General features: G+C 37.7%; 3 protein-coding genes and 2 long non-coding RNA genes across 6 annotated transcripts in view; 4 read left to right on the plus strand and 1 right to left on the minus strand.

The window, feature by feature from the left end:
- LOC107712122 (leucine-rich repeat and WD repeat-containing protein 1-like) overlaps window positions 1-2,228 on the plus strand; it is a 13,406-nt gene extending 11,178 nt beyond the window's left edge. The window contains 3 exon segments of the mRNA XM_016517266.1: window positions 523-681; window positions 1,625-1,734; window positions 2,079-2,228. Of these exon segments, the coding sequence (XP_016372752.1) occupies window positions 523-681; window positions 1,625-1,734; window positions 2,079-2,228 (419 nt within the window).
- A 6,834-nt stretch (window positions 2,229-9,062) lies between these two features.
- Window positions 9,063-18,080, plus strand: LOC107712146 (3-methyl-2-oxobutanoate dehydrogenase [lipoamide] kinase, mitochondrial-like). 2 transcript variants are annotated; one of them, XM_016517292.1, is made up of 9 exons: window positions 9,116-9,134; window positions 9,220-9,431; window positions 10,992-11,060; window positions 11,439-11,549; window positions 13,805-13,852; window positions 14,891-15,010; window positions 15,135-15,233; window positions 16,027-16,100; window positions 17,933-18,080. In XM_016517292.1, the coding sequence occupies exons 2-9, from the start codon at window positions 9,228-9,230 to the stop codon at window positions 18,063-18,065; spliced, it is 858 nt and encodes a 285-aa protein (XP_016372778.1). In that variant the 5' UTR covers window positions 9,116-9,134; window positions 9,220-9,227; the 3' UTR covers window positions 18,066-18,080. The 2 variants fall into 2 exon arrangements, with proteins under 2 accessions (XP_016372777.1, XP_016372778.1); XM_016517291.1 differs by having other exon boundaries at window positions 9,063-9,431.
- A 322-nt stretch (window positions 18,081-18,402) lies between these two features.
- The window catches only part of LOC107712149 (uncharacterized), a 9,306-nt gene continuing 4,666 nt past the window's right edge, over window positions 18,403-23,042 (plus strand). Inside the window, exons 1-2 of the long non-coding RNA XR_001636772.1 lie at window positions 18,403-18,414; window positions 22,329-22,330. This is a non-coding gene — a long non-coding RNA (uncharacterized LOC107712149). The remainder of the gene's footprint in view (window positions 18,415-22,328; window positions 22,331-23,042) is intronic.
- Window positions 21,624-22,052, minus strand: LOC107712148 (uncharacterized). Its single transcript, XR_001636771.1, has 2 exons — window positions 21,991-22,052; window positions 21,624-21,730 (listed from the first exon to the last, which is right to left on the minus strand). It is a non-coding gene; the product is annotated as an uncharacterized LOC107712148 (long non-coding RNA).
- LOC107712147 (protein orai-2-like) overlaps window positions 22,122-23,042 on the plus strand; it is a 5,519-nt gene continuing 4,598 nt past the window's right edge. The window contains exon 1 of the mRNA XM_016517293.1: window positions 22,122-22,290. The gene's annotated coding sequence lies outside the window, so the exon portion shown is untranslated. The remainder of the gene's footprint in view (window positions 22,291-23,042) is intronic.

A 23,042-nucleotide genomic window follows, 5' to 3' on the forward strand; every position in this document is an offset into this window, starting at 1 on the left:
CTCAGTTTGGCCAGGAGGCCAGCTCTAGGAAGAGTCCTGGTTGTTCCAAACGTCTTCCATTATGGATAATGGAGGCTACATGCTTCTGTGAACCTTCGATGCAGCAGAATTTTTTTCTGAACTCTTCCCCAGATGTGTGGTTTGATGCAATCCTGTCTCTGAGCTCTACAGGCAGTTCTTTTGATCTCAGGGCTTGGTCTTTGCTCTAATATGCATTTTCAGCTGTTAGACCATTTAAGACATATGTGCCTTTCCAAAAAAACCTGTTATTTGCTTCATTATTATGGTGTATAGAGTGTAGATTGATGTGGAAAAAAAAGTAATTTAAAGCAGTATAACATAAGGCTGCAACATAACAAAACGTGAAAAAAATGAAGGGGTTTGAATACTTTAGCAAGGCACTGTGTGTATATATATATATATATATATATATAGTAGTTAGGCTTACTCTCTATTAAATTTACTCTTAACACACTGTCTGATACTGAAGGCAATAATGATGGTTGTATTATTTACTCCAAGCATCCAAGAGCCACATGCAGGGCTCTATCTACCTGTGGAGCTGGAGAGCCACGCGGGCATCTTGGAACGGCAGAAAGAAAGAGGTGCCAGCTGTTGTGCTGGCAGAGCTGCTGTGGTCCAGCACTGACATCCCATACCTGTCTCTAGGCACCTGTCCAGGTATTCATAATATTTGAATGAAATGTCATATGGTAGGGCTGCATGATAAATCGTATTTTAATTGAGATCATGATTTCTGCTTTTCTCAGTTAATTAAACATAATCTTCTGCGATATTTGCCTGCTGAAAATGTTTAATTTGACATTTGCTTTATCTTGCATTGTTAACAAGCCTTCATAAGCTTTCAGGCTTGCAGTTGCCAGAGTTTAGGTCCCACAATCAGACCTTTTCTGTTAAATGGATACAAGATTTCGGGCCAGAGTTGTACTTAATCTTCCCATTCTTCTGCTCTGAGAAAAAGCACTAATGATCGGAAAACTCTAGGCAACATATGTTGGGATGTGTGAGCAGGCCTCAGTTATGAACTGTAATAAATCTGAACATTATTTATGACTATATTGTGTGCGGAATAAATGCATGCAACATCTGTGCCACAATACAAATTAATTTTTGTTGTTGTTTTATTAGAAATGTGTTAACATAATGTGGAATTTAGTTAATATTAGGAATTTCAGTGGGTTAGCTATTGAGAGAAGCTTTTTGTTTTACAAGTTTTCATAATGTAGAGAGTGTTAATTTATATAATAAAAATAATACATCAAAAAACTGGATGAGGTAAAATAAAAATATGGAAGCTGACGTTCTAAAATGGCAATTGTGATTATAATTTAAGCAAAACAATTGTGATTACCATTATCGTGCAGCCCTATAATATAGTCAAATGTCCACATAGAGAAAAGAACCTTGTTTTATTTATTTATTTTACCATTTGTTCTTTATTACTAAAATATGCAGAATATGCCTAAGCAGTGCTCATAATAATCTACCAAATCACTGGTGAGATTTTTATGTGTATTTATGCACATTCAAATAGCCCAGAAATATGGTGTCAGATATGCAGAAAATCTGAAAGCAAAACTGATGTGGACTGTTTTTCTTGTAGGCTATGGTTATGTGGTGTGTGGGGATGAGCAAGGCAGGCTGTGGATGTACCATATCACGGACACCATGATGGAACAGTTCAAGAGTGGAAAAACAATCTCAGCTACTGAGGTAAGTTAAACATTGCTGGGTGAGCGATATGGTATGTGTTAATGTAAAATCTTGGATTGGGAATTAATGATAATTTTACATGCGCCAAATAAAAGATGGCATGTATTCACAGTTTTGTTTATTTTTTTAGCCATTTTCTATCATACAGAAACAATGATAATCCACTCCAAATAATCGGGCATTATCTCTCACTAAAATAATCCTATTAGCTAGCTACGGTATTAAATCCTTTAAGAAGGTATTCTATCTTTTCAACATGTTCAACCTGTTAAGGAGTGGTTACTGTTGATGTTTGAATACAGAGCCCTTGGATCTCATTTTCCTCATTGCTCATGTTATTTCAGGTGCTGGAGTGGCCATCACCGGTTAGAGCTGGAATGGGTGCATTAGAGGGGCCATCTATTAACAGCATTGCCATGGATCCTGATCTACATTACTTGGTTGCCCTTACTGACAAGAACATGGCCGTGGTTTGGAAGAGAGAGAATCAATGAGCATGAAGCGTTCAGTTGCTGGCAGTATTTCTCATTATTGCTTTGCATTTCTGGACTCAATTTGAATTGAGATCATGGTTCTGTGAGGAGAGCAGTTAAAAAGGAAATCAGACTCCTTAATTCACCTATGTTAAAGACTTATTGTCTCAAAGAGACAGAGAAAAACTAATGTATAGCCATCATGTTAAATTTGCTCCTATTCCTCTGTGACTACTTTTTGTAGGTGAAAGGCAATTGTTTTGTAACCTCTTTCATAATTTTAGGCCTTTCAGTATTTTTTCTTGTTTGTTTTAGTTTTTTAAACATTGTTTTCAAAATATATTTCAGAGATTGTCAGAATGAATGACATAAAAAATGTGACGACTTATGTTTTTGTTTTAATTAATATAATGGTGTCATACACCATGTTCTTATTTAAACTATTCCCATTTATGCCTCACTCTTAGTTGTGAATGTAAGTGTCCAAAAAATAATAATATTATTAATAATAGTGTGTATTCTGTATGTATGAGCCTGCTTTCATTTGTTATCCTGTTTTTGTAAATTTACTGCAGTATTTAGTCGTTTGGTGCATTTAGATTTTTTTGCTACAAACGTGTTTAACATATGGATAAGGCTGCAGTCCTCTTCGTTGTTGCTTACTACTTTAGGGTTGCATTTTCCTGCATGTAAGATAGTGAGCTTCAGCTGCATCCTTAAATATAACTATTAATTTAACCCATTACTTACAAGTACTTCAAACGATACCATGTACCACTAGTAAAAACATGGTATTGCCCTTATCTATGGTATTGCCATAGTATACTTCTAAAATACTTGGTATTAACATAGTAACGTTATATGTCCTTTGTTAAAAAACGTTATATTCGATTAATTTCATTAGAAAGTTTCGCTTCGGAACCGTGTCTCTTTGGAATGAATGCGCTGATATTTGCTTATTAATATTAATATCAATAAATTTCCTTGTCTGCAGCAAGATTTTAAAAAGTAGGAAGGTAATGTAAGTGATGCAAAGACAGATCGGAGAATGAATTTCATTAACAAATCGGCTAAGGAAGATAGGCATACTTGGTGTTTCTTTTTTGTCATGTTTGATTTTGGTCTCTGTTGTTTTTTAATTTTTTTTTATTTTCTTAACGCTTTATTAAATCAATGCCTCAAAAGCAAGAGGTATTACATATGCACATTATCATGTTAACATTAGCTGCCTGCCAGAGAGAAAAAGGAGAAAAAAAACGTTCTATGCAGGGCTTTGAGGCGCGCTCGCGCTTTGTGACGTCACAGTGCAAGCGCGGTAACTGAGTATTTATTGACCGCTGCCGTGTGATTCTCCTGTCAGTGTAAAGCTATGAAAATAGTTCTTCTAACGTTTTATCGCAGTTATGGTTCGTTTGCAATTTGCATATTTCAAATTTTACTGTTTCTATTTGGAGTCCTTGCACTGCTTCCAAAACAAAATAAGCAAAAAACAACATGTTAATATGCTGTGTATCACAATTATCCGGTGATAGAGGCTAACTTAAGCTAAACTTCTCGACTTATTTCTCTCGTATTTGTTTTTCTGCTTTAATGTAGCCGACTTCACAGGTCTAATGTTAACCAGAAGAAAACATTTTAAGAACGCCTCACCTTTTTACCTCTGACAAATCTCTGGATATGAGAGACAGGTCGCCGTGATTTTGCCAAGTAAGACATGTTCCTGGATCAACATTACTGTCCAAAAATATTGACTAAACCCAATCCCTACCCTAAACCTAACCCTACCCATAATGTATTCCTAAAATCAGTGTGAAATGATAGCTGATTAACAAGGGTGTAGAAGCACCTAACCCTGACCTTAAGCCTAAAATGGATATTTCCTGAAAAGTTATCCCTCAATTCTGATTGGTTAATTGGAATGTTGTTCCAGGATCAACAAGGATGTTGATCCAGGAACATGTTGTACTTGGTGAAATCACGGTCACCATGAGAGACAGCAATCTTTTACCAGTGGTAACGTTAAGTCTTTATAAGAAAAATCTAAAGTAACCTTGAAAAATCTTATTTAATATATACAGTAGTCAACATTTGCAGTGGATCAAAACCTTTCATCAAAGTTGTCCTAAAACCTAAAACCAAAATGCTTTCTTGTCTTAGAACAACATTGATGAACTTTTTTGATCCACTTCAAATGTTGACTACTGTATGTATAGAATACATTTCAGAGACTTTACTTGGCTTAAATAATATGTTCATCATCAGTGTGTGGCTTTTAAGCTGTTCTCACTACAGTATCAGTGGAAAGAACAATCATCTGTAGGATCTTAAATGTCATTGTTGGAGAAACATTCATAAACTGAGAAGTATGATTCAGTCATTTCCAAGGATCACCTGTGCACAGAACTGTCACATTGGCTGTATGAATGGACCCATACTTGGGACAGTCCTACCTGGGTTACTACTCTTGTGAGTACAGGTTATTGTACCCCCTACTTATTGTACCAAAGGAAGTTTTTCTTTGCCACTGTCACCTTTGGCTTGCTCACAGTTGGTATGAAGGCACTGTAAAGCTGTTGATGTATGATTGCATGTTTCACTGCATGTTAGCTATATCATATCTGTAACAACAAATGTGAACCTTTGGCTTGGTTGAAAAGATAATCAGTCATCATCTTTGGCTCACATCAGGGCAAGATTGTTCTCCCTCTCATGTTTGAATCATCAATGCTTTATATTTGTGCATTCGCATCATCTCCTCATATTAAGAAGGACCCCAGTGGAGCCAAAGTGTTGGATGGTCAAGATGCAGCCAAAGGCCCAGAAGTCCGGAACTGTAGAGACGAGGAAACCCTGCAGAGCCAGAGGGATCGATGAGCCATCTTTTATCTATGAGTCGTCTGTGCCCCCAGAAGTCCTTGTTGGAGCCAGAGGTATGACAGACCAAGGTGGAGCCATAGAGACGAGGAACCCCAGCAGAGCCAGAGGGATAGAGGAACCATCTTTTATATTTGAGTCATCTGTGTATCATACTTGTGTGTTCGCTACATCTCCTTCCATTTTCCTATTTAGAATTTTTTGCATCATCTTTTGCTCACGTCGGTGCAAGAGTGTTGAGGTGGACAGGGGGACAACAGACCAAGGCGGAATCGTAGAGACGAGGAAACCCAGCAGAGCCAGAGGGATTGATGAGCCATCTTTTATCTATGAGTCTTCTGTGCTTCATACTTGCGTGTTCACTACATCTCCTTCCATTTCTACTCTTCATCATCTCATTCATGTGCATTTAGTCTATGGGTTCTTGGGATCACAGACCAAGGTGGAGTCATAGAGGCGAGGAACCCCAGCAGAGCCAGAGGGATTAATTAACGAACCATCATCTTTTTCGTGGGCATTTTGTTGTTTTGGATTATTTTGCGAGTATATTTGGCTCACATAGAAGCGAGATTGTTCTTCCTCTCATGTTTGAGTCATTGATGTTTTATACTTGCGCATTCATGTCTTCTCATATTATGGAGGACCCCAGTGGAGCCAAAGTGTTGGAGTGTGTTCGCTACATCTCCTTCCATTTCTTGTCTTTATCATCTCGTTCATGTGCATTTTCCTATTTTGAATTTTTTTGCATCACCTTTTGCTCACATTGGCGTGACATTGTTCTCGCTCTCATGTTTGAGTCATCAATGCTTTATACTTGTGCGTTCGTATCCTCTTCTCATACGCATTATAAAGGACACCAGTGGAGCTTAAGGGTTGAAGGGTCCAGATGCAGCCAAAGGCCCAGAAATCCATGTTGGAGCCAGGGGACAACAGACCAAGGCAGAGTCATATAGAGACAAGGGACCCCATTAGAACCAGAGGGATTAATGAACCATCATCTCGTTCGTGGGCATTTTGTTGTTTTGGATTATTTTGCAAGTATATTTGGCTCACATAGAAGTGAGATAATTCTTCCGCTCATGTTTGAGTCAACTGTGTTTTATACTTGTGTATTCACATCTTCTCCTCATATTATGGAGGACCCCAGTGGAGCCAAAGTGTTGGAATGTGTTCGCTACATCTCCTTCCATTTCTTGACTTCATTGTCTCGTTTATGTGCATTTTCCTATTTTGAATTTTTTTGCATCGACTTTTGCTCACATTGGCACAACATTATTCTCGCTCTCATGTTTGAGTCATCAATGCTTTATACTTGTGCATTCGCATCATCTCCTCATATTAAGAAGGACCCCAGTGGAGCCAAAAGGTTAGAGGGTCCAGACACAGCCAAATGCCCAGAAGTCCATGTTGGAGCCAGAGGGATGACAGACCAAGGTGGAGCCATAGAGACGAGGTATACCCCAGCAGAGCCAGAGGGATCGAGGAACCATCTTTTTTATTTGAGTCATCTGTGCTTCATACTTGCGTGTTCACTACATCTTCCATTTCTTGTCTTCATCGTCTCGTTCATGTGCATTTTCCTATTTTTAATTTTTTGCATCATCTTTTGCTCACATCGGTGCAAGAGTGTTTTCCCACTTATGTTCGAGTCATCTGTGTTTTATACTTGCACATTCATGTCTTCTCATATTATGGAGGACCCCAGTGGAGCCAAAGTGTTGGGAGTGTGTTCGCTACATCTCCTTCCATTTCTTGTCTTCATCATCTCGTTTATGTGAATTTTCCTATTTCTAATTTTTTTTGCATCATCTTTTGCTCACATTGGCACAACATTGTCACAATTTTCTTGTGTCATCTTTGCCTCATATCGGAACGAGATAATTCTCTCTTTTTATCGAGGAATAGAAAAACTAAATATTGCAAATAAATTAATTTTGAGTTTAATCAGTGTCTTTGTTATTTTAATTGTGAATTGTCATAAGTGTTTGTTACACATTCTGAGCTGTGAAATGAAAAGGCTAGTTCATTCAGCTTTTGCATAAATAAGTTAATTTTCAGTTGTTATTCTTATGTTTTTTCTATAACCCGATAAAACTCAGCCCAGCAGAGTTGTGTGCCCATACACAATTGAATTAAGAATGTCTATTGAATTCTAATTTACAAAACTATATCATTTACCAGTAAAAAATTTTTTTAGAGGAGCTCCTAAAAGCTGTCATATGCAACTTCATGCTTGCCGTAAACATTACCATGTGATGTAATGAGTGATGTACGCAACATGAAGCTTGGCTGCATACGAAATCACATACATCCCTACTAAATAGAAAAACAGTATGTGACAAAAAAGTATGTCTGAAATCACAGTAAAAGAGTACCTAATAACCTAATAGTTCCAGTGACATTCTGAAATGTGCATTCAATGGACACTTTACTATCCCATGAGGCCACAGATTTGTGAATGGCAGTGAAGCATTGCAGCTGACACTGGTAGATGATTTTAGGATGATGATCATGATGATTTTGGGTGGACAATTGCTTATGGAAATGATTGTATTTTGAGTGCATTTTAGTTCACTTATTCCCTAATGATTCAACTTAGCCCTTGACATTGTGAGGCAAAAAAATTATGTCTGAAATCACAGTAAAAGAGTACCTAATAACCTAATAGTTCCAGTGACATTCTGAAATGTGCATTCAATGGACACTTTACTATCCCATGAGGCCACAGATTTGTGAATGGCAGTGAAGCATTGCAGCTGACACTGGTAGATGATTTTAGGATGATGATCATGATGATTTTGGGTGGACAATTGCTTATGGAAATGATTGTATTTTGAGTGCATTTTAGTTCACTTATTCCCTAATGATTCAACTTAGCCCTTGACATTGTGAGGCAAATTGTGTCACTGAACTATATTTTTAAAAGTGCTATTTCTATGATGTAGATTCCTTCTTTTAATTTTAATTAGGTGTATTTATTTTACATCTTTCTCATTTCTCCTTGTGAACAACTTGAAGGAATAATTCATCCCCCAAAATTACCCACCATTATGTTGTTTCAAGCCTGTATGCCTTACTTTCTTAGTGTAACACAAACAGAGAAGTTAAACATAATGACAGTGACTGACAGTCTCAGTCATCTTTTACTTTCATTGCATATTTTTCCATACAATGAAAGCAAAGAGTAACTGAGATGTTTCAATAGCATTCCACTAAAGAAATACATCTAAACGGTTTAGAACAACCTGAAAAAGAAGAAATCACTTTTATGGGTGTATCACTTTAAGTATAACATTGCAGCTTTTACCCCAATCTCCCCTAATTGCTAATGGGTGTTGATCATTCGAACAGAAACTTGAATTTATATCTACATCAACATACTACAGAGCATAATATATAAAATAGTCTTGCTTTTTTAATGTTTCTTTCTCTTCAACATAATACATTTCATAGCATAATCTGCGAGTGTTTGTCAAAGGAAGTACAGTACACCCTGTTCTCTGTCTGTCTCATTGTCCTTGCTGCGCCCAGTGCGCCGTGACTCACTGGCTTTCAGTTGCTGCTGAGGTCGTGATGACCCAAAAGCCCCGCCTCCTCTGCTCGCTGATTGGCTGATCACAAGGGTCTTCAGATAAACACCAGAAGAAACGGGTATGTTTTATTTAAAGGGGTCATATGATGCTTTTTTAAAGATCATTATTTTGTGTATTTGGTGTAACAGAATATGTTGACATGCTTTAATGTTCAAAAAACACATTATTTTTCAAATACTGTACATTATTGTAGGTCCTCTATGCCCCGCCTCTCTCAAACGCTTCGTTTTCTACAAAGCCCCCTCCTTCTTTTTAGCAGCATCATATGACCCCTTTAAAGTAGTATATAATATATTCGTTCATCGAGGCCTCACACTCCATCCCAGTAGGTGGCGGAAATGCACCTTAAGCTGGTTTGCCAACCGCCATTAAACACAAAAGAAGAAGAAACGGGTATTTTCACATCTAGAGACGTGATGGTGCCAGAGTGCCGAATGAATTCGCTCTATTGGATGGCGAGGTAGACGGATGTTTAAGCTACAGGCAGGGGATTGAATTTTGTTATTTGCGTTATCAAAGAGTAAAAATGCGCGGTCGTGTGACAGGCCAGGCCATGGAGCTGCTGGGCAGCGGCGCCTCTAGGATCAGCGTGAGCAGGCTCTTTCTGTCCACACCGGCCAAAGCAGCCGCTCCGCTCAGCGACAGAAGATTTCGGTCTACATCGTCCATGTCCAGTTACACTGAGCTGGCTCGGGAACGGTCCAAAACCGTTACGTCTTTCTACAACCAGTCTGCCATCGACGCGTCTGCCGAGAAGGTCGGTCACTATTTCCCGACAAGCTTCCATTAACTGCGGTCTCTTTACCCCCGCGATGTAGCAGTCGATACGCCGTGGTCTCCATCCATCCATCATGGTTTGGATGGCCTGAGGATCCCACTTTTGTGGGTTAACGTTACTCGTGTTTTCATGAGCCTCAACTACACTTACAGCTTTTACGTTAACTAGTCTCAAATGTTTCATTTTAGTGGTCCAAGGGTAAGTTAGTATTTACTGCCACATCCGGTGAAATGCCATTTAGCTCTTTAGCAGCTAATAACCTCCATGATAAAACCCTCTATCGCAAAACCTAAAGCCAATGACCATAAAAACAAAATACAGTAGGCCCCCAAAATAACTGATCTTTTCAAATTTTCATTGCATTTAATTAAGTATCAAACTTCACTTTCTGAGTATTTTTTTCCATATACCAGCAAGTGGATGTATGGCATCAGTGCACTAAATAGAATGTTAGTTGCTTTGTTTGCCTTTTTGTGAAAAATTAGTCTTAATAGTAAGATTATTATTTTGTAGTGAATGCTTAAGCTGTGTGTTGATTGCTGATATCTTACATCAAGGCAGATAAACATCTAGTATATTAGGTGTCAGCAGTTAAAGAGTCACGAGTCACGGGTCACACCAAGGGCAGAAGGCTTCATAAATGTGCCAATCATTTGAAAAATGCATTTTATTATTTCAAACTCTTGGTTTTATGTTAAACATGTGCATCTAAAGATCCATCATGTTGTGTTCAGTCATGCTGGTGTGCACCATATCCTTATGCTACTTTGAGCATCTCACTGGGGACTGTGTTAGTGACTCAACAAACCCAATGTGATTACCACTCTGCCACTGCTGCTTTTCTACTGATATGTTCATTATGAATATTTCCATAATTGAAACAAGTAAAAGGAATGATTTACGCAGAGATGGTGATTCTGTCATCATTTACCTTCATGGAACATTAACCCTGTAACCCTTTAATGGCTTATATAGTGAGGATATGAGGCTCATACTCATGGAGGGAAAAAAACACCTAACTTTTTTTCTTTTATTATTTTATTTGACAAAACGCTGGATGAAATTCTCCTAACTTGTAATTCAATTATATATTTTTAACAGCATCGCAGACTACTGACATAAAATGCATCGCTCTATCTCTCAATGATATGTCATAGTAAGATGGTGTTTTATGATCAAGTCTCATTCATTCTTTCTTGTGATTAAAACACACAAGAACCAATGGTGTTTTACATTGTTAACCTTGTGAATTGAAAATATTAAATATAGATTTGTCCTTTGCTGCTGAACTCTCATGCACTCCCTTCACTTACACATAGGCCTATTAATAAATGTAACTATACCCATGAATCACTCCATGGACGTGGACTTATATAACGTTTATAAGATACAGATATAGCTAGATCCTATAAAACTAAATGGATTAGTTAATATTTCTTTAACTTTTCCAAAACAGGCTGAAACCTTGATTAATAGACTATGGGCATAATAAGTATATGCAAGTATATGCTATTTTTAACAGTACTGTTCTCTTCACAGCCTTCTGTCAGACTGACACCAGCCACTATGCTGTATGCAGGGAAGTCTCCTGATGGACAACATGTCCTGGTAATTACACACTCCTGTCCTCTGTCCTACATTTATCCCAACCCACATTGGAGCCGGTCTTCTAAAAACTAGTCGTTTGTCAGTACATAAACTGTGCTTTGTGCCTGTTTAGCATCATTATGTTGATTTATCATGGGATACATCTTATTTAATTTTTTTACAAGTAGTGGTGGTATTATGATATATTTATGGTGTTAAATGGTAATACTGTGATACTTTGATAAATTTAATATTGCACATAATTAACATTTTCACATACCATGGTATAAACATGGTACCCAGTCCATAAAGTACTTGTTACTTGGCATTGGAGAAATTTTCATTATGAGAGTTAATATTGAGTTCTAATGAAGCTGTGTGTGCTTTGATTCAATGCAGAGCAGTGGCAGGTATCTACACAAAGAGCTGCCTGTCCGTATCGCCCATCGCATCAAGGGCTTCCGCAGCCTGCCCTTCATTATCGGCTGCAACCCAACCATTCTCCAAGTGGTAAGTTCCTCTACATCTCTGTGGGATTTCTCTGCTATCATACATTGTTGTGATGGGTAGTGTTACCATCTCCCTTACAAGTTGGTTTGTTGGAGAAGCTCCCCCCTTGATACTCTCAGAGGGGATATTAGGTGATGAGGAGCTGGGGCTGGTGGGCATAGTGTTCAGACAGAGAACTGAACTGACCATGTTCGATTCAATGCCAGTCTTATCAAACCCCTAGTGTTCTGCAGTGACGTGTTGCTGAGCGTGACTTCGCTTGAATCCCTCCAGCAGAGTACTGGTATTGATTTTTGATGGACAGAAAAAGGGCTTTGTCAATACAAGCATGGGTATTATTTAGTGCAGAAAAATCAACGTACCTTTTCTATTCTTATCTCATAAAAGTACACTACTGTTCATGTTTGGTGTCAGTAAGTTTTTTTGTTTTTTAGAGAAATTCAAATGTTTATTCAGCAAGGATGCATTATGAAAAATGACAGTAAAGACATTTATCATGTTAAAAAATATTTATAGTACACACAAATGTTCTTATTAATCAAAGAATCCTGAAAAACAAGATTCTTTAATCAATAGAAAGTTCACTTTCTTCTTATTAAATTGCATAACTATATTCAGCTGTGATTAATTCGGGATTGATTTCTGAAGGACTATGTGACACTGAGGACAATGGTGAACAATTCAGCTTTGCCATCACAAAAATTACATTTTAAAATATATAAATTTTAAATTGTAATACTATTTCACAATAATTACAGTTTTTACTGAATGTTTGATCTAATAAATGCAGCCTACTTCTTTCAATAAAATTAAAAAAGCCCACATTTTTGAACAGTAGTGTATCTTTTGCACTCTTTTCAGTAGCCTAAATGATTTGAGGTTGACTGACATGATAACTTTTTCTGAAACCATGTTTTTTTTTTTACTGTGCTTAACCGTTTTGTTACTACTTTGGTGTTCTTCATGTTGACTGTAAACTTGGCTTGCTGCACAAGTGGTTGGACTTCTGCTGTCATTTTTTTGTTTATAGTGCAAACTATAAATGATAAATAAAATCTTGTTCTATTTTTACTATTCCAAAATTGGTGTCCAAAATCACATCCCACTAGTAAAAAGGCTTTTTTTTTTTATTTTTTTACTTGAGCTGCATGAACTCCACACATTTGTGTAAAAACGGATGATCATGTTCATCAGGAATGCATGGTTTAAGAATAGTTACAGCTTTAAATTAAATTTTGATTCCAAGATGTTCAGTGTCGACTTTTGGATCACGTTGTATGATGTCCTGACCTCCTTGAGCTGTTCATCTCTACAATAAAAAAACATAAATAACTATAATGAACATTGCAGGCAATTCTCGCTTTCATGGTCCACTAACAGACAAAACAAACAGACAATCACCAAGTAATAAGCCCTCCCCTTTCTCCTCCTTGTTTACTTCCTTCAGCAAGTCCTCCTCCTCCAGTGAACTTTTACCTACATCTGCCCCAGAAAAGAGTCTCGTCTATAGCTTGTTTTGTTTTCTGAGCTCACTAGTTGAGTTCAGAGGTGTTCAGAACAATTGAGTCTGCATAATTAAAAATAAATGCTGCCCTGCAAAAATTAATTTATTCATCAGTTTTTTTTTTTTTTTTTGTAAATGCATCTTCAAGTCAAATATCTTCTTAACCTACACTACCATTTAAATGTTTGAGGGTAGTAATACCCTTATTCAGCAAGCATGCATAAAATTAACCAAAAGTAACAGTAAAGATATTTATAATGTTACAAAAAAATGTTTGTTTTTTTTAAACGTTCTTTAGAACTTTCTGTTTATCAATGAAATCTGATCCATTTCAACACTGACAATAATAAAGAAAGATTTAAAGAATGAAAAAGTATTAACATTATATATATATATATATATATATATAAACTGTTATTAATAAAAGTCATGGGGCAGCGTTGACAAGTTTCTTTTCTCCTGGATGTGTGAGCTGCGCGAGCATATATATATATATATATATATATATATATATGTATGTATGTGTTTTGCATTTGCAGTGTATATCATCGCAACCTTTGATCTGTTGAAAGTGAAATCCTTCTTAATTTGTTCCTTGAATCAATAGAAGAATGTAAGCCATGCGCTTAGAGGGTTGGTGAGGGGCCAGGAATGGGATTCGGGGAAGGCTGGGAACACCAGCTCTAGGAACTGCATCACAGCACATTTGTTACCCATATATTGTACTGATTCATTCTCTCTTTCTCCACAGCACGAGCTTTATATCAGGGCCTACCACATGCTGAGCGACTTCCCAGCTGTAAGTGCAAGATGACCAAACTTCTACATATTAATTCATACACAGCCTAGTCAACTGTTGACCAGCTTGCAAATTTCCATAATTAATTCTGAAACCTGAGAGGCCTGTGAGTTTAGTGTGCTGATTGAGCCGCTGTAGAAGATCGTGTGGCGGTATCACCTCTCACCAGTGAAACATAAGTCTTTGTTGACTGACTGACTATGTAAAATGCTGGCTCGTGAATATGGCAAATGTGAGTTCAAATGAAAAATACCTATGTTGCACAATATCTGCTAACTGGAAATATGAGACAACTGAAGGGATTGCCGCAATTATTGTCAAAATTATGGCCCACACCTTCTCATTCTGTTACCTTTGCCTGTTCCCACATTTTAGAGTAATAGTAAAGTCATCCAAACTATGAAATAACACAAATGTACACTAATTGTGCACTACAAAAGTGGGGTCTGTAAGATTTTTTAAAAATGTTTTTGAAAGGTGTCTCCTATGCTTATTAAATCTACATTTATTTGATCAAAAACACTGTAATATTGTCAAATTGTAATATTGTAGTAGTATAATTTTATATATGTATTTTCAAATGTAATTTATTCCTATGATGGCCATGCTGAATTTTTGAATACTTTGTCAATAGTATATTGAAGGAGCTTCATCTTCACTGTCTGAAATGTATTTTCCTGACCATCCATCTTTTTGGAATTCTTTGTAAGAAAATTTGTAGTCACAATTTATACTTCAAGCATTCAAGTGCAACATTTACATCAAAAGATTGTAAAGATAACAAGAAACAAATTCATTCACGTGTATCAAAACCATTTTCTGTTAGCGTAAATGGAGCCATCTATTTGTTTGGTAAGAAGCCACATAATTAGGGAAAATAACAGTTAAGATATGATTACCCAACCAGACTTTATTTATAATTTTAACTCTGACTGTAAATTGTCTATTACATATGAAAGTTTAACAATTAATATTATTTCGCTAACCTAACCAATATTATTTTTGCAAATATTTTTATTTGCAAATCTTTATCTTCAGATAAAAGACCAGGAGACTGAGGCTCGGTATAGCAAACTTGTAAAACAGCTTCTTGATGATCACAAAGATGTTGTCACCATGTTAGCTGAAGGATTCAGGGAATGTCGTAAACACATAACGGTAAGATAATCTTACTGTAGCATCTTTCTGCATGGTGCATATTATACTTTTATTTTGGTAATTCTCAGTGAATCGGACCTAGTTCTTTCTTTCATTATTTATTTGTTACATTCTTTTTGTTCAGGACGAGACTCTGGTTCGTAATTTCTTGGACACAACGTTGACGTCTCGTCTGGGCATACGCATGCTGGCCACACACCACCTTGCCCTGCATGAGGATAACGTACGTCCCTTGCTTAATATTTAAGCACCACCACCATTTCTTACAGTATTAGAGTCATTTCCAGCAATTAGCGATGGGTCTTACAATTTTTTGTATTAGATAAGTTCAAATATGCTATGTACAGTAAACAAATCCATATTAGGAAACTTTCCAGTTCTTCTTTAAAATACCCATGAGCACATGGACATCACAGCAGTAAGAGCAATGCAGTCTTCAGTAATGTGTCCAGTGATGTAAGTGTCTCCTGCAGGCAGCCAAGTGGACCACCAATATTTTTGCATGACCCACATGCATAGACTAAATATACAAGTGGAGACCCCCACCCACATCTGCTGTCAAATTACAAAGAGCCCTGTTGCAACATACAATATATTTGCTTACTTGTGGAGTCACTTGAGAGCTGGAATGGTTCAGGACAGGAAGCACATTTTCTAGTTGATTGCTGTCGTTTAATCATGCCTGCTGTTGTACAGATAAAAGCAGGTTGATTTATTAAGACTGAATTACTGGAATAAATAAAGAGTAGGAATTGTCTTCTTCAGCTTTAACAAACTGAATATGTGCTTTGTGATGTTAGTGATGTTTATTACTAAATTTTGAAAAGGTAATCAAGAATCAAACTAGTACAGATTGACGCAAAAATGAGATTTTCTGTAGATTGATTCAGCTCATGAAAAACGTCCGAGCTGAACTATTAAAGACTCTAAAGCAGTATAAATGATATCTCTTCCAGTTGGCATGTTTCTGCTGTAGCACGGTTATTACAGTCATTTTGTTCTTTGCACTATTTCAGCCTGACTTTGTAGGCATTATATGCCGCCGCCTGTCCCCTAAAAAGATCATCGAGAAGTGGGTTGATTTTGCTCGGTGAGTGTGCTGTCCTTTTATCTTCCTTCTGTTTGCCATCTGGCTGCATCCTGTCATCTGTTTGCATATGTGAGTGTTTAAGACTGTTTTAAGAGGTTATTGAGCTCTTTTGTTCTGTTATCAGCACAGTCAGCTCCATTTACAGCTGTGTGTGTGTGTGTGTGCGCGCGCTCTGTTTGCTCAAGGAAAGAGTCAAAGCCCAGTTCTCATTTGTGATTGACCAAGATGAGTGTTAAAGGTCACTGTTTAACTACTGTCTAACCTTTGCTGTGGGAGCAAAACATGTATTTACTACTTCTACATGAGTTTAATGTGTCAACAGTCCAGGAATGGTTTGTAGATTTGGATGATGTACATGTGAACATTTCTTTAACTGTTTGCTACTGTTGTGAATTTATAGTACCATAATTTCTTGCTATTATTCTGAAGTAAAAAAATTTAAGAAAATATATTAGAAATAGTTATATTGTGAAGAAATCTTAAGGTTTAATATATTTTCTGGTGAATACAGTTACTGCATGCCATGATGAGCCAGCAAATGAACCAGCATAAAAAAACACATTATTTTTGTCTTTACATTCGTCAGAGAACTTGAATTTTCATAACATTGCCACTTACGCACATTTCCTAAAGATGATCATATACAGCGACTCAAACACTTCATCCGTTTATGTCTTGCGTGTTGTAAATTCTGCCTCATAAATCATCTCATGTAAGATGATCATCTAAATGACTGATCTTACATATGAACAAGAGGAAGTCATCATAACTCTCTTTTTCTTGCTTCTGTTGTAAGAGAAAGAATTCCCTGAACTGCATTATCCAATCAGAACACAGTAAATCTTTTTTTTTCTTTTTCTCATGTTTCCCTTATAGTCTTAGTTACTTTCCGTTTTTCTCTTCATCAGCTGGTTGAAAGTTTAGAGGCTTTTGCTGAAATGTCCGACATTCTTCCTGGTTATTTCTTTGTTGAAAAGAATCAGGTCACAATGCAGGTTGTGTGCAGTATGCAGACACGGGTTTTATGAGGAACGTGCAGTTGCTAAAGCCTCATACACATGCACCATCACTCTTATTTTACTTCACTTTTTCCAATCAGTGACTCATTCCTTCAGCCTACAAATGGACAGAATATCTCTGTATTCTCATTCTGATCTGAGAGATCAGTTTCTCCTCCTCTGTACTAAGCTGACTTTCAACCTAAAGTCTGGTGCAGTTTGCAGCATATTCTGCCCAATAATAGTATGTTTGTTTTGGTTTTATGTGGCTTTCATGTGGATTGATCGGAAATAATTATCTAGTTTCATTATCGATTAGTTGTTACAGTCCTAAAAACCGTTCTCTGTGGTCTTATGCAAGATTGGAGGTCAGGCTGCTCTGCTCGTCTCATGAGAGTCTGACAATTAATATGCTGCATCAGCAGAGCTGCCCTGTTCCTCTTTACAGTGGCATGATCAAAGCCGTCCCTCAAAAACCAGACAGAGACCACATTTTTCTGGCTATGAATGAGACACTCTCTTTAATTAGTGTCAAATTATTAATAAAATTACTTTAGACTAAATGAAATGCTCAAGACGGCAATTAATTTACCAGTACTTGCGTAACCTGGTGAGGCAGAACCAGTAGCATGTGCCTCATTTTCTCTATATGCAATTTTGTTTGTGTTTATGTATAATGCCAGTGTTTTGACCAGTTTATTTTATGTTTCTCATGATCTTAAAAACATCTCATTTTGAAGACTTTTGCTTAAATTTGGAAATAAATTGTGCTAAATTTCTTTAAAAGACTTGTAATGGTAGTGTAATGTCTTGATCTCCTCTGTTCCCCTCAAGACGGCTCTGTGAGCATCAGTACGGGAACTCTCCACGGGTTCGCATTAATGGCCATGTGGCGGCCCGCTTTCCCTTCATTCCACTGCCGCTGGACTACATCTTGCCTGAGCTGCTAAAGAACGCCATGAGGTAACGTTCCTGTCACATATAGGTCAATGTGACACAAACGACACACCTCCCGTTCTACTATGCTCTCTTAACTATCTAATCCTGTTGTGACAGTCAGATTTGCTGTTAAAGCAGTTGCTATATTTGGACTGTGGTGAGTGTTGTCTTAGCAGCTGCTCATATGGACAATATTGAACTTTTACCAGTATGATACAGTTATATCTGTTGCTGCATGAACGACGACCAAAAATAGATGTCTAAGCAATTTCTCCTGTCTGTCAGTGCATGATGGGGTTATTGTAGTGTAACCATGTGTTAACACTATAGCCTTTGGTGAAACGCCAGGAAAAGCAAGTCGTTAACATTTCAGACACGTTATGCAAGAATTTGAGTTTGGAACTTTTCCTGGTTGTACAGGATTGCTGGCCATTCAATCTGAGGCAGTTATGGCAAGCATGGGTCATTGTGACCCAGCCATCAGATGCACTGAAGTTATGAAATGCCAAAAGCATTTCAGCTAAAAAGAGACACAATATAGTGCCAGATATTATAGTGAGATAAACAGCAATAAGTAATGCAAAAAAGAAAACACGGAGTTCCTCCCTGTTTAGAGAGTTTCCTCCTCTAAACCCTTATTGAAAAGGTCAAAGGGAAATAATATTAATTCTGAAAAAGGTTTAATAAAAAACTTTAAGGTTATTTGAAAGGTTTTGCATAACACATTTATCTTGATTTATGGTGTCAAACTCATTTTAAAACAAATGATTTTGAAGTGGCTTCACTGGTAATTATTCATTTAGCTGGTTATTGTTCTGTTACTATGTTAACAGACCTCCTGAACTTCTTTTAGCTTGCTTAGACATGCGTAACTGTCACTGTTGCTGATATTTTGTTTACCTGCTGGATGATTAAAATCAGTGCAAGTATCTCATGGACTTGAGACTAGGCCCCCTTTTGACTTGACCAATAAGCAACTACAAACCAGTGCCCTAACAACCGCCCAGAATACACACTTGCCCATATAACATATTTTAGAAAACCTAAAAATCTAGTTGAAAGCTACTATGATGAGGACACGCTTATGGGGTCTTTATAATTGTATCCATAAGAAAGCTGAAGTTCCTGTTATGGGACCTGTCCTAGTATAGCTCCCCTCTCTCTCTCTGATATTTGCAGTCTTAGTAACGTTCGTATAAGGTCACCCACACGGACTGCCTGCCAAGTTCAGTTCAAGTTCAATGGTACGATACAGGTTTTCTATGACAGTGGCAAACTATCCAAAACAATCTCTACAGATAAGCCTCTCAAAAAAATGCAGTGCATTGAAAACCAACATTTTTCATATGGATCTCCATACAATGGAGGAGTATGTAGGTCTATAGTTATTCTACAAATGAGATAGAAACCTAAATTAGAAACTGCCAATGTTGTTTGTTCCTTTTTCAAAAGGAATGTTCTCTGGATTCAAAAGTTCATCTTTATCAACAGCAACTGACATGTTGCCGCCTATGGCAAAAAAAATAATTCTGACTCGTTCCTCTGCTTTTAAAAAAGAACAAATCATGTTTACTTCATGATGACAGTCTTCAGGGAAAAATATATTGCATTGGGCTAAAAATGAAAATACATTTTTTTTAATGATTTAAACTTTGTGGTAACATGAGACTAATGCGGTTAAATTGTTTACTAACCCTGTCTGTGCAAGTTCTCATGACTAAATAGGACCACTAAACTCTTAACTTTCATACAATACGCGCAAGGGTGAAACGGGAATGTTTACATGGAATATTTAGATGCTCTTCATCTGTTATAGTACAACCACCATGAACATAGGAGTTTTTTGTATGGCAGAGAAATATTATTTTATAATAAGCATAAAGAACTTTTAAGCCTTGGCTCAAATACCTCCAAAGCCCTGTATTGTGCTTGTCTTACAAATTGAGAGACATGTGTCTGGTCTTGTTCTCATGGTTCTTTACGTTTGGATCAGACTCATCTTCAGCCAGTCACTAGAGAACGGCGTGTTCTTGGCAGAAGAGCAAGTCACAGTTGGCTTACTGAGAGTGACCCAAGACACAGACTGTGATACTCATCACATCCCTCATTCTTTCAGATGGTCCTCACTGCAGAACACAAGATCCAGGGGGCGTGGATCCAGATCCAACTCCTCCCACCTTACATATACCTAAACCTACCCGTCTCCACCCCCTGATCCCTAAACCTACCAATCTCCACCCCCTAGATGTGGATCCAACCACGCCCCCTGGATCTTGTGTTCTGCAGTGAGGGGCTACTGCATTCTTTTGATTTCTGGGCATTTCACTTTTCAATATTACAGCGAGAATAAAAGTTACTCCTTCTTTCTTTGTGTGAACATTTGGGCGGTGTTATGCAAATCTTCCCACATCGTGACGTAGACATGTGGGGGCGTGTTAGAACGAGCCATTTTAGGTAGGCGTGGCTGACTCTTAACTTTTATAAAGAATATCTCTTTGGATTTGAGACTTTAGTCTTTGCAACTTTACAGATCTTCTTTATGCACCAAGAGCTTGTAACACTCCAAAGAGAAAGGACAAATTGAAATCGCATCATATGACCCCTTTAATAGAATTTGTTTTTCTGCTTAGACTAGTTTAAGTTATTTGGCACAGTTTAAGGTTCATTTGAGGATTTGGATAAATTAGGATGCGCTGTGGTGATCTGTAATGGGATTGAAGAACATCTCAGTGATGCCACTTGTTTTCTCCTCCAGGTTTGGCTTTGGCCTGCCTACATCTCGGGCGTACGCCGAATACTTGGGAGGTTCCTTGGCCATCCAGTCGATGCAGGGCATTGGCACAGACGTCTACCTGCGTCTCCGGCACATTGATGGCAAAGGAGAGAGCTTCAGAGTTTGATGACATGGTCTGTTCATAGAGCTTTTGGTCATTTTCTATGTTGAAGATTTTAAGGCTCGAAGTCGAACCAAAACCAGGATGTTCAACAGCTGTCACTGTTTCACACATATTACCTGTCACTGCATCAGTATCACATTTTGGATCTCGTTTTCTGCAGATTATGGGTGTCATGCTTGCGATTCGCACTGTGCTGTGTTTGTGTAGTGCACTGTGATTTCTGTAAAACTTTCAGCCTTAAGAATACAAAGTGATTTCATGATTAAAATCCAATGTGTTACTGTCCACCGTCACCAGTGGGACGAGTCCTTGCACTCCAGACGCCTGCAGAAGATGCTCTCCAGACAGCCATATCCTGCTTTTCTTCAGAAATATGAGTGAATTTTGAACTCTTTGGAGATTGTGTTCACTCCAGTGGTGAACACAGAAGTCTTCTATGAACTCAGTCTGAATAGAGATTGACTGCCTTACGAAAAAAACTCGTTGAAAAAATGTCATTCTTGCTTTTGACATTTCACATTAACCACATGAGCTTAATAGTTTGTTGTAGATTTCATGTTTGAAATTGTTTGCTAAAAAGGCTCTTGGGGTTATAGCACAGCGTAGAATATAAATAGTTGTTGTTTTTTTCTTTCTCTCTCCAGCAAACAGTGTTTATAGAGATGTTCATGTTTGAATGGAAGGTTTTAAACTCTACCCCACCTGCACATGTGGTCTTTTGATCATTTTGTTTAGTTCATTTTCTAAAAGGATGCCAACTTGTTTGAGACTGTGAGAGATCATGAAATTTGTTTACCTGAATTCATTTGAAATTTAGCTTGAAATTGTTTGCTAAAAAGGCTCTTGGGGTTATAGCACAGCGTAGAATATAAATAGTTGTTGTTTTTTTTCTTTCTCTCTCCAGCAAACAGTGTTTATAGAGATGTTCATGTTTGAATGGAAGTTTTTAAACTCTACCCCACCTGCACATGTGGTCTTTTGATCATTTTGTTTAGTTCATTTTCTAAAAGGATGCCAACTTGTTTGAGACTGTAAGAGATCATGAAATTTGTTTACCTGAATTCATTTGAAATTTACCCCCAAATGGCAAAAGTTCTGTTGAAATAGCAATTGAACTGCTGGAGGAGTTCACAGCCGTGCTTCAAGTCGAACGCACCTAATGGTTTCGTGAACCTATTTTGTTCAACCGATACATTGTAAAGATCCGACTCAAAAGAACTATTCGCTGAGGAATCGGACATCGCTGAGCGGAAAAGCGAGTCCAGCTGGAGCTGTCAACGACCCTTTCTCTCCCAGATCCACTTTCTGTCTCGGCTCTCATGTGGATGTGAACACAGAAAGTAATTGGCAGCAAAGGTGAGTTGGATGCGAGCGCAAAGATGATTTCAGTCCAGCGGTGCAGTGTGATCGGTGATGCTTTTATATTGTGTGCTTATGGTGGTTTGGAAGGGAAGTTGTAGTGTGTGCTGAGAAACACATATGTGGCCTGGCGTTCATTGTACTCCGATTTGCAAGTTAATAAGTCGACCTCACAGAAACACACCTTGTTTAGACGTATATGTCTGCACAGCGGCTGTTCACTAACAGCCTTTTTTCCTGCAGTTTTATTCTGGTCCCAAGCGGATGATGTGTTTCGCGTCTGACGTGGCGCTCGTTTGCTGCCTATTTAAATAACAACACACCGCAGCTACGTTCATCTGTAAAAATAACCGCACGCTGTTGTAGGAATGTGGAAAGCATATGAAATGTGTTGTGGCTCCACTGTATGATCTGACTTGAGAAGAAGGTGCTATCTAAAATATTATGGAAATAGCATTGGTACAGTGATGGTGTCAGATGGTAGTAGCCTATTATGAATTTGATCTACAGCGTTGCTAAATCATTACCATAGATATGTACCATGATATTCACATGCCACTGTGAAGTACTACAATTGGAAATATATCAGCTTCCTGTATTCAGTTAGTTGGCTTAATCTTGTTGTTATTCACGGTACTTTTATTCTATTTTTGATGATACAACTCTCAATTCTGCGTATCACTTAGGAGGTTAGAAAGATTAATAGTCATTCTGCCTCATAAAGGAATCGGGAAACCTGTTCCTCTCTG

Source organism: Sinocyclocheilus rhinocerous, unplaced genomic scaffold (genome assembly GCF_001515625.1).
Source record: "Sinocyclocheilus rhinocerous isolate Xijiao unplaced genomic scaffold, SAMN03320098_v1.1 scaffold1319, whole genome shotgun sequence".
NCBI lineage: Eukaryota > Metazoa > Chordata > Actinopteri > Cypriniformes > Cyprinidae > Sinocyclocheilus > Sinocyclocheilus rhinocerous.

Coding starts and splice junctions, on each gene's coding strand:
- LOC107712146 (XM_016517291.1), top strand. CDS start 9,201: ATGCGCGGTCGTGTGACAGGCCAGGCCATGGAGCTGCTGGGCAGCGGC. Junction 13,853..14,890: donor TGCTGAGCGACTTCCCAGCT/GTAAGTGCAAGA, acceptor CTTTATCTTCAG/ATAAAAGACCAGGAGACTGA. Junction 16,101..17,932: donor AAGTGGGTTGATTTTGCTCG/GTGAGTGTGCTG, acceptor GTTCCCCTCAAG/ACGGCTCTGTGAGCATCAGT.